The sequence below is a fragment of the Nycticebus coucang genome, chromosome 10 (genome assembly GCF_027406575.1).
Source record: "Nycticebus coucang isolate mNycCou1 chromosome 10, mNycCou1.pri, whole genome shotgun sequence".
Taxonomy (NCBI): Eukaryota; Metazoa; Chordata; class Mammalia; order Primates; family Lorisidae; genus Nycticebus; species Nycticebus coucang.
In genome coordinates this window covers 106833911-106846485 of record NC_069789.1, presented here as the reverse complement: position 1 = coordinate 106846485, position 12575 = coordinate 106833911, and the positions used below count along the sequence as shown (strand labels likewise).

At 47.3% G+C, this 12575-nt stretch overlaps 1 protein-coding gene across 1 annotated transcript; it reads left to right on the top strand.

Moving 5' to 3' along the window:
• The first annotated feature begins 2901 nt into the window (after positions 1-2901).
• Positions 2902-9599, top strand: ZNF135 (zinc finger protein 135). Its single transcript, XM_053607427.1, has 3 exons — positions 2902-2927; positions 3455-3618; positions 5491-9599. The coding sequence occupies exon 3, from the start codon at positions 5771-5773 to the stop codon at positions 7214-7216; it is 1446 nt and encodes a 481-aa protein (XP_053463402.1). The 5' UTR covers positions 2902-2927; positions 3455-3618; positions 5491-5770; the 3' UTR covers positions 7217-9599.
• The last annotated feature ends 2976 nt before the right edge of the window (positions 9600-12575 follow it).

The following is a 12575-nucleotide window of genomic DNA, read 5'->3' as shown; positions in this document are numbered from 1 at the left end:
GCTTCACTGCATCCCTCTTAGCTCTCTCCGTGCTAAGGTGGGGGAGACTGGCATCCTCAACCCCTCCACCCCTACCTGGTTCCACCCTCACTCTTAATGAAGACCTCCTCCTATGCCTAGAACAGTTTCCACTGCTGCACTTTACCTTGCCCAGCACAGAACCGGCCCTCCAGGGTCGAAAGGGATAAGAAGTGAGTGAATGAAAGCCCCTGCCAAGACACTGTCCAGAGAAGCCTCACTGGGCCTCTGAAGAGGCAGGTGAGCCTCAGAGAGAGAGCAGCAGCCCTCCTTCTCTTTAGGTTGACCCTACTTGTGGTAGTACAGCCACTTCTGCATGCCTGGCTCCCCTGTGCTTTCTTCAGTCAGCATCCTCCAAAGGCCTCATGCCCCTGTCACCATGCTCCCAGCCTCCTTGTCTCTCCTGCATGGTTGTCATAGAACAGCTGCTGGCCTGGTTCTGGGAGCTCATGATCTGGAGGACCAGAGTCTTACAGGCCATCTTCCTCCTCACCCAAGCCAGGGCCTCCAGAGTGAGGGGGGGCTAGACACTACTCGGTTCTGAAACTCTCAAAATGATTAAAAAAGGAAAAAAATATCCAAGGAGCTGTAACTGCTACATCATATTTTAAATGTATACATTGAACAAATTAACTTTCTTAACACAAAAATGCAGTGTGACACAGTTCTGCTATCCATGCTGTGACAATGGAATTGTTTAGAAGCGACACTGATTTGCAGTGCAACTGCTCATGGTGGGAACATGTCATGGCCAGAAAGAGGCAAAGGGAGGCACGAAGCAGACAGAGCTACAAGGAAGCTGAGAATGAGCTGAGAAAGACCCAGCCAGTGGTTACACTGTGGTTCAGAAGGGAGAGAACTGAAGAGGAGGCCGCAGTGAGGGCAGCACAGGAGTGGCCTTCAGCTTGTCTTATTTGACTGGTAGTGTGTTTTCAAAACCTTTGAAATCTCTGCCAGCTTTAAAAAATCAAGAGATTTCAAACTGAAATCCAGACCTTTGGCTTCTCTGGAGAAATCCAGACCTGGGACACTGGACTTACGGGTCCACAAGGTCTCACTTGGCTGGAGCCAAACGGCATCTGCCTCTTTAGAAAGACCACTACAGGCATGTAAGTTTTAGAAACTTGGCTGAGAATATGAGGAGACTGGAGAAAGGAAACAGAGAGGCAAGTCTGAGGGAGCTGGACAGGGTCACCTGACTACATATAAGGGCTGTATCTTCAGCAAGTCCAGTGTGGCACCACCAACAGCTGCTCAGACCTTTTGGGAAAAAGATTGCATCATGAATTGTATATTCATGCCTTTTGATCAAGTAAAAGAAAGTTAGAGAAAAGACAAAAAAGTACACATTTTATGGAAGACAAAATTAACAGAAAAAAACGAAGTATTTTGTTGCATTTGGGTTTGTGGGTAAAGGATCTGAAAAATGGCATTTTATGTGTGTTTTAAAGCCTTTTTACAGCAGTAGAGTGACGAGCAGACCGGCATTCAGTATGACAATCACAAATGTGGGATTTTACGGACTCGAATATACAGGACACCTTTAAAGAAAAGCCAGTAAGCTTGCCTTTGTTTACATCAGTGCATTATGATTTGCAGCTATCGTATCTTTTCATAAGAACCACTATTTTCAGGATTATGAAGTTTTAAGTCTTAATTCATGTGTGAACCAGCCAAATCTTTTCAAGTATCTTCGTATGCCAAGAAAATGTAACTAGCTAGGTTTTTTTCTAAAACAAGAATTTTTATCCTCTTCTCTGCTGTTTTCTGTGTCAGAGCTGTTTCAGTTAAAGAAAACGCACCATTGGGTGGCGCCTGTGGCTCAGTGAGTAGGGCGCCGGCCCCATATACCGAGGGTGGCGGGTTCAAACCCAGCCCCGGCTGAACTGAAACCAAAAAATAGCAGGGCGTTGTGGCGGGCGCCTGTAGTCCCAGCTGCTCAGGAGGCTGAGGCAGGAGAATCGCTGAAGCCCAAGAGCTACAGGTTGCTGTGAGTCCTGTGACATCATGGCACTCTACTGAAGGCGGTAAAGTGAGACTCTGTCTCTACAAAAAAAAAGAAAAGAAAAGAAAACGCACCATTGTCTTGGAACGTTCTTAGCTGGCAAGCGTAGACTGATTGGCATCAATCAATTCTCTTAAAAGGGCAAAAATGCAAGGTTCAGTCTTGGTTTCCTGTATCCTCTCCAGTCACTACATCATGGATGTCTGTTGTACGCTGGGTGAAGAAAATACCACCACAAATGGGGACGTGAACGCGCCCGCCTCACCTACTGTTTGCTGCCGTACCCTGGGTCTACACCTAGCAGGCTTTGCTTAATGTTCAGAAAATGACAGTTCAGTTTGTGAGGGCACATCAGCTTTGCATATTATACTGCTGTTCAAATGTACGATTTCGACAATTATTTAGCAATGTGTAGTTTATAAGTGTTAAAGTGTCTTGCACGGAATGTTTCTTATAAAACCGTCTATGGCTGCGTCGGTGTGGCAAAACGTAGACCGCTCTTGTGTTCGGGCTCTTGGTGACAGTTGTTTTCAATTTGTGCTTTTTACGTCGCTGCTCTATTTTACAACAATAAAGTTTACAAGGCAGGTCCGACGGCCCGTGGCTGTCCTGGGGGTTTGGAGCGCTCTGGGCTCCTGCCCAGCCGGCCACACCGGCCGCCCCCGGCCGGGGAGACCAGATCCCCCACCCTTTGGCTCCGCCCAGGGTCCGCAGTCCCAGTCAGTCCGCGTCCGGAGCACCGGACGGCGTTCACAAGCGCCTGCCGCAGGTCAGCAGCAAACTCGCGCCACAACAGAGAGCTCAAGGTCAAGCCGGAAGTGCGCGCGCAGCCCTCTGGGAGATGCAGTACGGCGCAGGCGCAGTGGCAGGTAAAGATGCCGCGGCCTTTGTCTCCTTGGGGCGGGTGAGTGAGGCCGGGAGAGGCTAGGCGGGGAGGCCCGGCCGCGCGGAGGGTCTGAGATCGAAGAGCCCCAGAGGCCCACCCCCGCGCGTCGGTGGGAACTCTTTAGCGGCTCTGGGCCCGGGGCGGGTCGTGGGGGCGGGGCCGAGGCCGAGTGGGCGGGGCCCGGTGCTGTGGGGTTCTGGGTCCGAGGGGGAGGGTCGTGCCGGGGGATGGAGGGGCGGAGCCTGGGCTTCGCGTAGGCAGCGGAGGGCGGAGTTTTCCTTCTCCGGGTACAGGCCCCGCCTCTCATGAGAACGCGGACGCCGAGTACTGGGTACCCCAAGGGCCTGGGGCCTTCGCTGCTGAGCAGTTTACTGAGGCATAGCCTCCCTCCCCCACAAAGTCGTCGTCGCCTGTAAATACCGCCCCCAGGAGCACACGCTCACACTGGTGCCGGTTACTACCCTGTTCTATGGAAGAGGGAAACTGAGGCACACTGGAAACCATTTATGCAACCAGGCTGTGCATCCTGTACTTATGTCCTTCAGGTTCCCCATCTGTCACATCGCAGGAAGATACCTGACCTGGTGCCTATGGGCTAAGGCGAGGCCTACCACATCAGCCTCCTATATGCACTTTCCCACCAGAATAGAGGCTGATGTCCCTTCAAGAAACCACAGCAGGTGATGACCCTTTGGCCCAGCTGGGTCGGGTGAGTATGTGTGTCTTCTCACAGCTGTTCATTCTTTTAGTCTTAAGCGCTGGCTCAGTGGCTTTTGAGCACAATCTGTAGTGGTGTATCACTTATCTTGTCTTTCTTTGGACAATCTGGTAGAGTAATATGCTGTAGTTATCTCAGGGCTATAAGGAGGTTCTGTTCCTGGGGAAAACTCAAAAGAATTGCATCTGTGTACAGAAAGTTACAAAGTTCTGTTCAGCAATTTGTACTGAGACCTCTCTTGTCTCTTCTCTATTTTTTTCTAAGACTGCTGTTGGTAGGCCATTGGAGCGAGATAACACTCACTGTTTCATCCCTTTCAAGTCAAGGCCACTTAGCTGCCTGCTTCAGTTCTGACATGAACACTGAAAACTCCTTTAGAATATGGGGGAGCTAAGACACTTGAGAATTGTAAAATTTTGTTTATAAAGCTGGTCAGAGTACTTTAATCTGCCTAATTTGTCTGTTTCACTAACTAGGATCCCCCTGAGGACAGGGGCTTCGGTCCACTTTGGTCACCACTGAGTCTACAGCATACGCTATGAACCGACACATGCATTCCCTTCCCTTCCTCCTTCCTGGCTGGACTGCTGTGGTACCCAGTCCCCTCTGCACAGCCTGGCTGCAGTGCCTGCTGCCCCCACCTGGTGCCTAGCAGTATGACCTGGGTATCTCCCCCATATTATGTTATGTTTCAGTGAAAAGTTAAAAAAAAATTTAAAAAAAGGTAAAGTTGGCTTGGTGCCTGCAGCCCAGTGGCTAGCTCAGAGGATCTCACCTAAGATCCTCTCAAGGCACATCAGTCTGCCCTGGCACACAGGTTGAAAATCAATGCCGTAAGCCAAGGAATGTGGACAGCCCAGAAGCTAGAAAATGCAAAGAAATGGATTTTTCCCTAGAGCCTCCAGGAGAAACAACTGACATCTTGATTATAGCCCAGTGAGACCTATTTGAACTTTCAATCTCTAGAACTGTAAGATAATTCACTTTGCTTTAAGCCATTAAGTTTCTGTTTATCTGAGTGCTCTCCTCAGTAACTTCTCCCACCCTTCTCTGTTCTCCCTTTGCAGATTCTGTCCATGACCCTCATGCCTGCCCCCCATTTTTAGTTTGTTTTTCCGCTTTCCTATTCCTGACCTGGTTTGCAAAACTGCAGTTTTCTTTTTTGAGACAGGATATTGTTCTGTCTGCCTGGCTAGAGTGCCATGGCATCATCATTGCTCACTGCAACATCAAAATCCTGGGGTCAGGTGATCTTCCTACCTCAGCTTCCTGGGTAGCTGGGACTGCAGGCATATATCACCACACCCAGCTAACTTTTCTGATTTTTTTTTTTTTGAGGCAGAGTCTCACTATGTCACCCTATGACATATGTAGAGTGCCATGGCATCAGAGCTCACAGCAACCTCAGTCTCTTGGACTTAAGTGATTCTCTTGCCTCAGCCTCCCAAGTAGCTGGACTATAGGTGCCCGTCACGATGCCTGGCTATTTTTTGGTTGCAGTTGTCATTGTTTAGCAGACCCAGGCTGGGCTTGAACTCACCAGCCTCAGTGTATGTGGCTGGTGCCCTACTCACTGAGCTATGGGCGCCGAGCCAACTTTTCTGATTTTTGTAGAGATAGGGTCTTCTTATGTTGCTCAAGCTGGTCTTGAACTCCTGACCTCAAATAATCTTCCCACCTTGCCTTTTCAATGTGCTAGGATTGTAGGCATGAGACACTGCACCCAGCCACAAAACTGAATTTTTAAATGGTCCCAGCCACTGTACCTTGAACCTTTCAAATTATGGTCTCTTCACTCAGCACAAACTATTTTCCTACAGAACAAGGATTATTAAGAGACATTTCCATTTTTCTTTCTTTTAGACTTGGAAGTCAGACCCAAATTCAAACTGTCAGCTCCAAAGCAAGGCATCTTTGAAGAACTGTTCACCAGTGTCATCTTGGTAGAAAGATTCCTGTGGGATGGTCTGTGGTACTGCAAGGTAAGGACACCCAGGGCTGCTGGGAGTGTCGGCGTGAGTGCCTAGAGAGCTGCGTGGCATAGGCAGCTATCACACCTAGGGAGACACCAACTCAGAAGCAGTGGCAGGGGAATGGGCTTGAGGAAGACTTGAGCGTTAACCCTGATTTCTCAACTCAACCAATGACTCCAGAAAGACACAGCATGCATATGTGGAGAACAGACAAAAAGATGGAGAAACCAGACTCAAACTTGAATACTAAACAGAAAACCTGCAGAAAAGAGAAACCTTACAAATGTCAGGAATGCGGAAAGGCCTTTAGTCACAGCTCAGCACTTGTTGAACACCACCGAACACACACAGGAGAGAGACCTTATGAATGTCACGAATGTGGAAAAGGCTTCCGAAACAGCTCAGCACTTACCAAACACCAGAGAATCCATACTGGGGAGAAACCCTATAAATGCACTCAGTGTGGAAGAACCTTTAACCAGATTGCCCCACTGATCCAGCATCAGAGAACTCACACGGGCGAGAAGCCCTATGAGTGCAGTGAATGTGGGAAATCTTTCAGTTTTAGATCCTCCTTCAGCCAACACGAGCGGACTCACACAGGTGAGAAGCCCTATGAGTGCAGCGAATGTGGAAAAGCCTTCCGCCAAAGTATCCACCTCACCCAACACCTGCGAATCCACACTGGGGAGAAACCCTATCAGTGTGGAGAGTGTGGCAAGGCCTTCAGCCACAGTTCATCCTTGACCAAACACCAGCGAATTCATAGTGGGGAAAAGCCCTATGAGTGCCATGAGTGTGGAAAAGCCTTCACTCAGATCACACCACTGATTCAGCATCAGAGGACCCACACCGGGGAGAAGCCCTATGAGTGTAGTGAATGTGGGAAGGCATTCAGCCAGAGCACACTTCTGACCGAGCACCGGAGGATTCACACAGGCGAGAAGCCCTATGGATGCAACGAGTGTGGGAAAACCTTCAGCCATAGCTCCTCACTTAGCCAGCACGAGCGGACCCACACAGGCGAGAAGCCTTATGAGTGCCATCAGTGTGGGAAGGCATTCCGGCAGAGCACACACCTCACTCAGCATCAAAGGATCCACACAGGGGAGAAACCCTATGAATGCAGTGACTGTGGCAAGGCCTTCAGCCACAGCTCATCCCTAACCAAACATCAGCGGATCCACACGGGGGAAAAGCCCTATGAATGTAATGAGTGTGGCAGAGCCTTCAGCCAACTTGCTCCCCTCATTCAGCACCAGAGGATCCACACTGGGGAGAAGCCCTATGAATGTAATGAGTGCAGCAGAGCCTTTAGTCAGAGCTCCCTTCTCATTGAACATCAGAGGATTCACACCAAGGAAAAGCCCTATGGGTGTAAAGAGTGCGGGAAATCCTTCAGTCACAGCTCCTCACTCAGCCAGCATGAAAGGACACATACTGGAGAAAAGCCCTATGAATGCCAGGATTGTGGTAAGTCCTTCAGGCAGAGCACCCACCTCACTCAGCACCGGAGGATCCACACAGGAGAGAAGCCGTATTCATGCAGGGATTGTGGGAAGGCCTTTACACACAGCTCCTCCCTTACTAAGCACCAGAGAACTCACACTGGGTAGACCCCACTCCACCTGTGCTGGGGATGTGGGGAAACCTTAAGCCATAGCTCATCCTTTCCTAGACTTGTTTCATGCTAACAAGAAACAATATGTATTTATACACAAGCCTTTGTATACAACACACTCCTCAGGCACCCTCAGAGTTTGTACTGACAGAAATGACCATGGGACCACTGAGTTCTGGGTCATCATCCCCAGACCCAAACAGCAGGGAAACATGGAGATAACCAACATTCAGAACCTTCAGCCTTGAGTGCCCATTAGTGCTATGTGATAGAACCTACAAAAGAAATGGAACAAATACATTGGATCTGGGGATGGCTTCTGTCCCAGGATTCACCATATTCCAAATCAGAGATATTCAAAGTGGTGAGAAACCAAACAAATGCCTTTCATATAAAAGAACCAAATGAAGTCAGAATTTGCCATGATTGCACTTTACGTTCTTAGGAGGGAAAGTGTTTATGAAAGGTACAGTTGACTCTAATATTCCCAAGCTACAATGTGGCAGTGTTCCAGAAGTGAGAGTGGCATCTTTAGGGAATCACCATGGATGCTGTTTCAGTACAAAGCTTTCTGATTTGTGTGTAAATTGTGTGATCAGGGTACATGGCAGCCAGTCTCACAGATTTGAATTCCATATAACAAAGAATTAATGCACTATACACAGATTTTAAATCAGTTATTCCTACATTATTTTGCAGTAAATTAAAGCTTATACACAATGTGATTGAAAAGCTTTGTACGGGAAAATTTGAAGAGTAAACTTGCTTCCATGGAGTCTCACAGACTCTGAGGTGGCTTTTGCTGCTCTGTTCTTGGTATAAATTTCTCTGTAGGACTCACAGGTATTAGAAATGCAGTGTTTGCTGTTTTACAAAAAGAGAAAGATTTTTTCCTTTGTTTAAGCCACCATCTCATAAGCAATGTTAGAACCTTATGTTCTGCAAGATTTGGGAAATGTACAAGGTAATCTACTCTTAAGGAGTTGCCCCCTTGGGCGGCGCCTGTGGCTCAAAGGAGTAGGGTGCCGGTCCCACATGCCGGAGGTGGCAGGTTCAAACCTAGCCCCGGCCAAAAAAAAAACAAAAAAAAAAGGAGTTGCCCCTTAACCAGCACCATCTCCTTTTTGTTTTAGCAAAAGCCCCAGTAAAGCCTTGCTTGCTTAAATCTCTCTGGTCTCAGGGATGAGGGACAGCTCCAACTCATGGTCTCATGCCCCTAATACAACCACTATTTTCATTTTACAGTTTATCTGCTGGGATTTGATGGTGTGCACCACATTTTACACAATTACAGTAGAATGTTTGTATTCTACTTCTTGAACTACACTTGAAAATTATTCTTCCATTTTGCTAGTCTTAATCATTAATGCCTTTTTAACTATTCCTTTGACTGCCTGTACCAAAATTTAAGTCATATTTCCTCTATAATTGGGTATTTTTTTTTTTTTGTAGAGACGGAGTCTCACTGTACCGCCCTCGGGTAGAGTGCTGTGGCGTCACACGGCTCACAGCAACCTCCAACTCCTGGGCTTACGCGATTCCCTTGCCTCAGCCTTCTGAGCAGCTGGGACTACAGGCACCCGCCACAAAGCCCGGCTATTTTTTTGTTGCAGTTTGGCCAGGGCTGGGCTTGAACCCGCCACCCTCGGCATATGGGGCCGGCACCCTACTCACTGAGCCACAGGCGCCGTCCTATAATTGGGTATTTAAATTCATGCAAAGATTTAAGTAAATCTTAGTTATGCAAAGATTAAGTAAATCTTAGTAACTTGTGTATATTTTACTTTAATATCCCACCTAGATCCATAAAGGACTTCAGCTTTTGTTATAGCTTTTCCCTTGTTTTCATTAATTCTTTAGGAAAAATCATCATGCATGAAATTAAAGGTTAAAGGAACACAAATGCGATAGTGTTTTGTTTTGTTGTCTCCTGAAAGGCAATAGACAGAACCTTAGTGTTTTTTCTGTTTGTTTGTTTTTTGAGACAGAGTCTCACTATGTCACCCTGGGTAGAGTGCCAGGGCATCACGGCTCACAGCAACCTCAAACTCTCTTGGGCTAAAGCGATTCTCTTGCCTCAGTCTCCCAAGTAGCTGGGATTATAGGCACCCGCCGGAATGCCCAGCTATTTTTGTTGTTGTTGTTGCAGTTGTCATTGTTGTTTTAGCTGGTCTGGGCTGAGTTCGGACCCACCAGCCTCGGTGTATGTGAATGGTGCCCTACCCACTGAGCTACAGGGGTTGCCTGGTTTTGTTTTGTTTGAGACAGAGACTCACTTGTCACCCTCAGCAGAGTGCTATGGCATCATAGCTCACAGCAGCCTCAAACTCTTGGGCTCAAGCCATTCTCTTGCCTCAGCCTCCCAAGTAGCTGGGACTACAGGTGCCCACCACAACGCCTGGCTATTTTTAGGGTTCTCGCTGTTGCTCAGGCTGGTCTTGAACCTGTGAACTCAGGTAATTTTCTGTAATTTTCTGTAATTTCCAATCCACCTGCCTTGGCCTCCCAGAGTGCTAGGATTACAGGTGTAAGCCACCTCACCTGGCCAGCCTTAGTGATTTTTAACACAACTGGGCTGTTTGCCCTCCAAATCTTTGCAGTAGTTGACACTGACTCACAAAACTCTCCTCAACCCAGATAATGATGGCAGGCATGTATATGTCTGCTCAGGCTGCCATAACACAAATACCAGAGTGGGTAGCTTAAATAACAAGAATTTATTTTTCCACACAGTTCTGGAAGTCCAAGATCAAAGTGCTATTATGGGTGGTTTCTGGTGAGGCCTCTCTTCCTGGCTTGTAGACAGCTACTATCTTGCTGTGTCCTTCTTCTGTGAGTGTGTGCAGGGACAGAGAACAATCTCAGGTGTCTCCCACTCTTAGAAGGACACCAATCCTGTTGGATTAGGGTCCCCGTATGATCCCATTTAACCTTAATCACCTACCTAAAAGCCCTATCTCCAAATACCATCACATGGGGAAAGGTAGGTAGTACTACAAAATATGAACACAATTGTGGGGTCACAATTCAGTCCATAACAGAGAGCAATTAAGCATCTTCCCATTGGAATTTATTCTCATTTTCGCAGGTTTCCATTTCTGTAATTTCCATTCCCTGCACCACTGAACACAGCCCTCTTCCCATACCCTATATGACCCAGCCATGGACTCTGCCATTCTTAGTGCCAGTCTGCCTAGGGCTACTCTTGCTGTCCTTTTGAGTCCCAGCTCAGCAGCATGTGGTCTGCACTTTTCAGACCTCCCATCAGCTACATATTTCCCCATGGTGCATGTCTGTCATAGTACCTTTGTACAGAGTTCAGACCCAGTCTCTATGGCCTGAACCAGCCCAGCCTCCCTGAGGTTAACCAGTGGGAGTATCTAATTGTGTTTTTGTACTTCATATAGTAGCAACAACTTCGTATTGTACAACATATAGTAGCATCATTTTATGGTTGGGGGTCACCACAACATGAGGAACTGTATTAAAGGGTCGCGGCATTAGGAAAGGTGAGAATCACTGCTAGACTATTTGTGCTTCTTACCACATCTGACCCAGAGTATGGGTAGTAGGGGAACAGCAAACAAGTCCTGAAATCTTTTCAGTAAGTTCACTTTTTCTAGTGGTTTGAGAAAGAATATTATCTTAGAGGCAATTTAGAATTCATCAACTTAGTAAATAGGATTTTGGGGGCACTGGGGTTCTCAGCAATGAAGGGACATAAGTTATAGGATAGGAGTAGTCACAGGTTGGAACTGGAAGTCTTATTGTTGTGTACAGGCACACATGCTCACATAACGCCTGTGTGTGCACCTACATGCCTTATGTACACATATTTTGTTGCTCAGAAGCCCCCCTAGTAGCAATGAATACAACTGGCACCAGATCTTGGTCTCTAACACCAACGCCTACTAAAAGAAACTAGTTCTTTGATGACACGGCTGATTTTAGGGCTGACAAAGGGTAGGACAGGCTTGGAACATTTTATACCAAAAAGCAAGTAAGGATGTGCTCAAAAACGAGCCATGTCATAAAGGCACAGAAGCCACCCAGCAGGGACTCCTGTTGGCCACATGTGGGGCACCTTGAGCAACAAAATAACTAGAACAGCAGTAAGTTTATAAAGCACTGAAAAAACAAATCTATTTTCTGTTAAAATACACCAGGTTAAGTAAGGGTGCTGGGTGGCAGCAGAATGCCAAGGGCCAGATGGTCAGCACAGGAGGGCAAGTCTCAGTGTAGGGAAACCACCAGCACTTTGCAACCACATGACAGAGACTGGCACAGGCAAGAATCATCAATGGAAGCTAAATTTAGGGGTTCTTTTTTCCCGGAGACAGTCTCATTATGTCACCCTCAGTAGAGTGCTATGGTGTCACAGCTCATAGCAACCTCAAACTCTTGGGCTTAAGCAATTCTCTTGCCTCAGCCTACTGAGTAGCTGGAACTACATGCACTGGCCACAACACCCAGCTATTTTTGGGTTGCAGTTGTTGTTTAGTAGGCCCAGGCTGGGCTTGAAACTGCCAGCCTTGGTATATGTGTCTGGTGCCCTACTCATTGAGCTATGGGCACTGAACCTAGGGGGAGAGTTTTGATGAGGAGCAGGATATTTGCATGATGTTAAGGTGTGTTCCCACAGAGGGCTTATTTGCTAAAAGAAGAGAAAGTTAATTATACCGAACAGAAACCAAACACTCTGAGGAGAGGATCACCCACAGGATGCAAGCTTGATATGCCCCTCAAGATCATGGGTGGTGAAGACAAGATGTTAGTAATTGGCAGGTCTTAGTGAGGCATGTGCAGATGTTCTTTGGACTGTTTGTTAGTTTTGTGCTGTTTTTATAAGTTTGAAATTACTTCCAAATAAATTTTATTTTTTATTTTTATTTTTTTGAGACAGAGTCTCACTATGTCTCCCTTGGTAGAGTGCCATGGCGTCACAGCTCACAGCAATGTTCAACTCTTGGGCTTAAGTAATTCTCTTGCTCAGCCTCCTAGTAGCTGGGACTACAGGTGCTTGCCACAAGGCCCAGCTGTTTTTTTTATTGTGATTGTCATTATTTTAGCAGGTCTGGGCCGGCTTTGATGTATGTGGCTGGCACCCTAACCACTGAACAACAGGCACCAAGCCCCAAATAAAGTTTTGTTTTGTTTTTTTTTTTTTTTGAGACAGAGCCTCAAGCTGTCACCCTGGGTCGAGTGCTATGACATCACAGCTCACAGCAACCTCCAACCCCTGAGCTCAAGCAATTCTCCTTCCTCTACCTCCCAAGTAGCTGCGATTACAGGCACCTGCCACAACGCCCCGCTATTTTTTTGGTTGCAGCCATCATTGTTGTTTGGCGGGCCCG

Excerpts from the sequence above, each read along its gene's own strand:
- ZNF135 (XM_053607427.1), top strand. The coding sequence starts at position 5,771 with ATGACTCCAGAAAGACACAGCATGCATATGTGGAGAACAGACAAAAAG.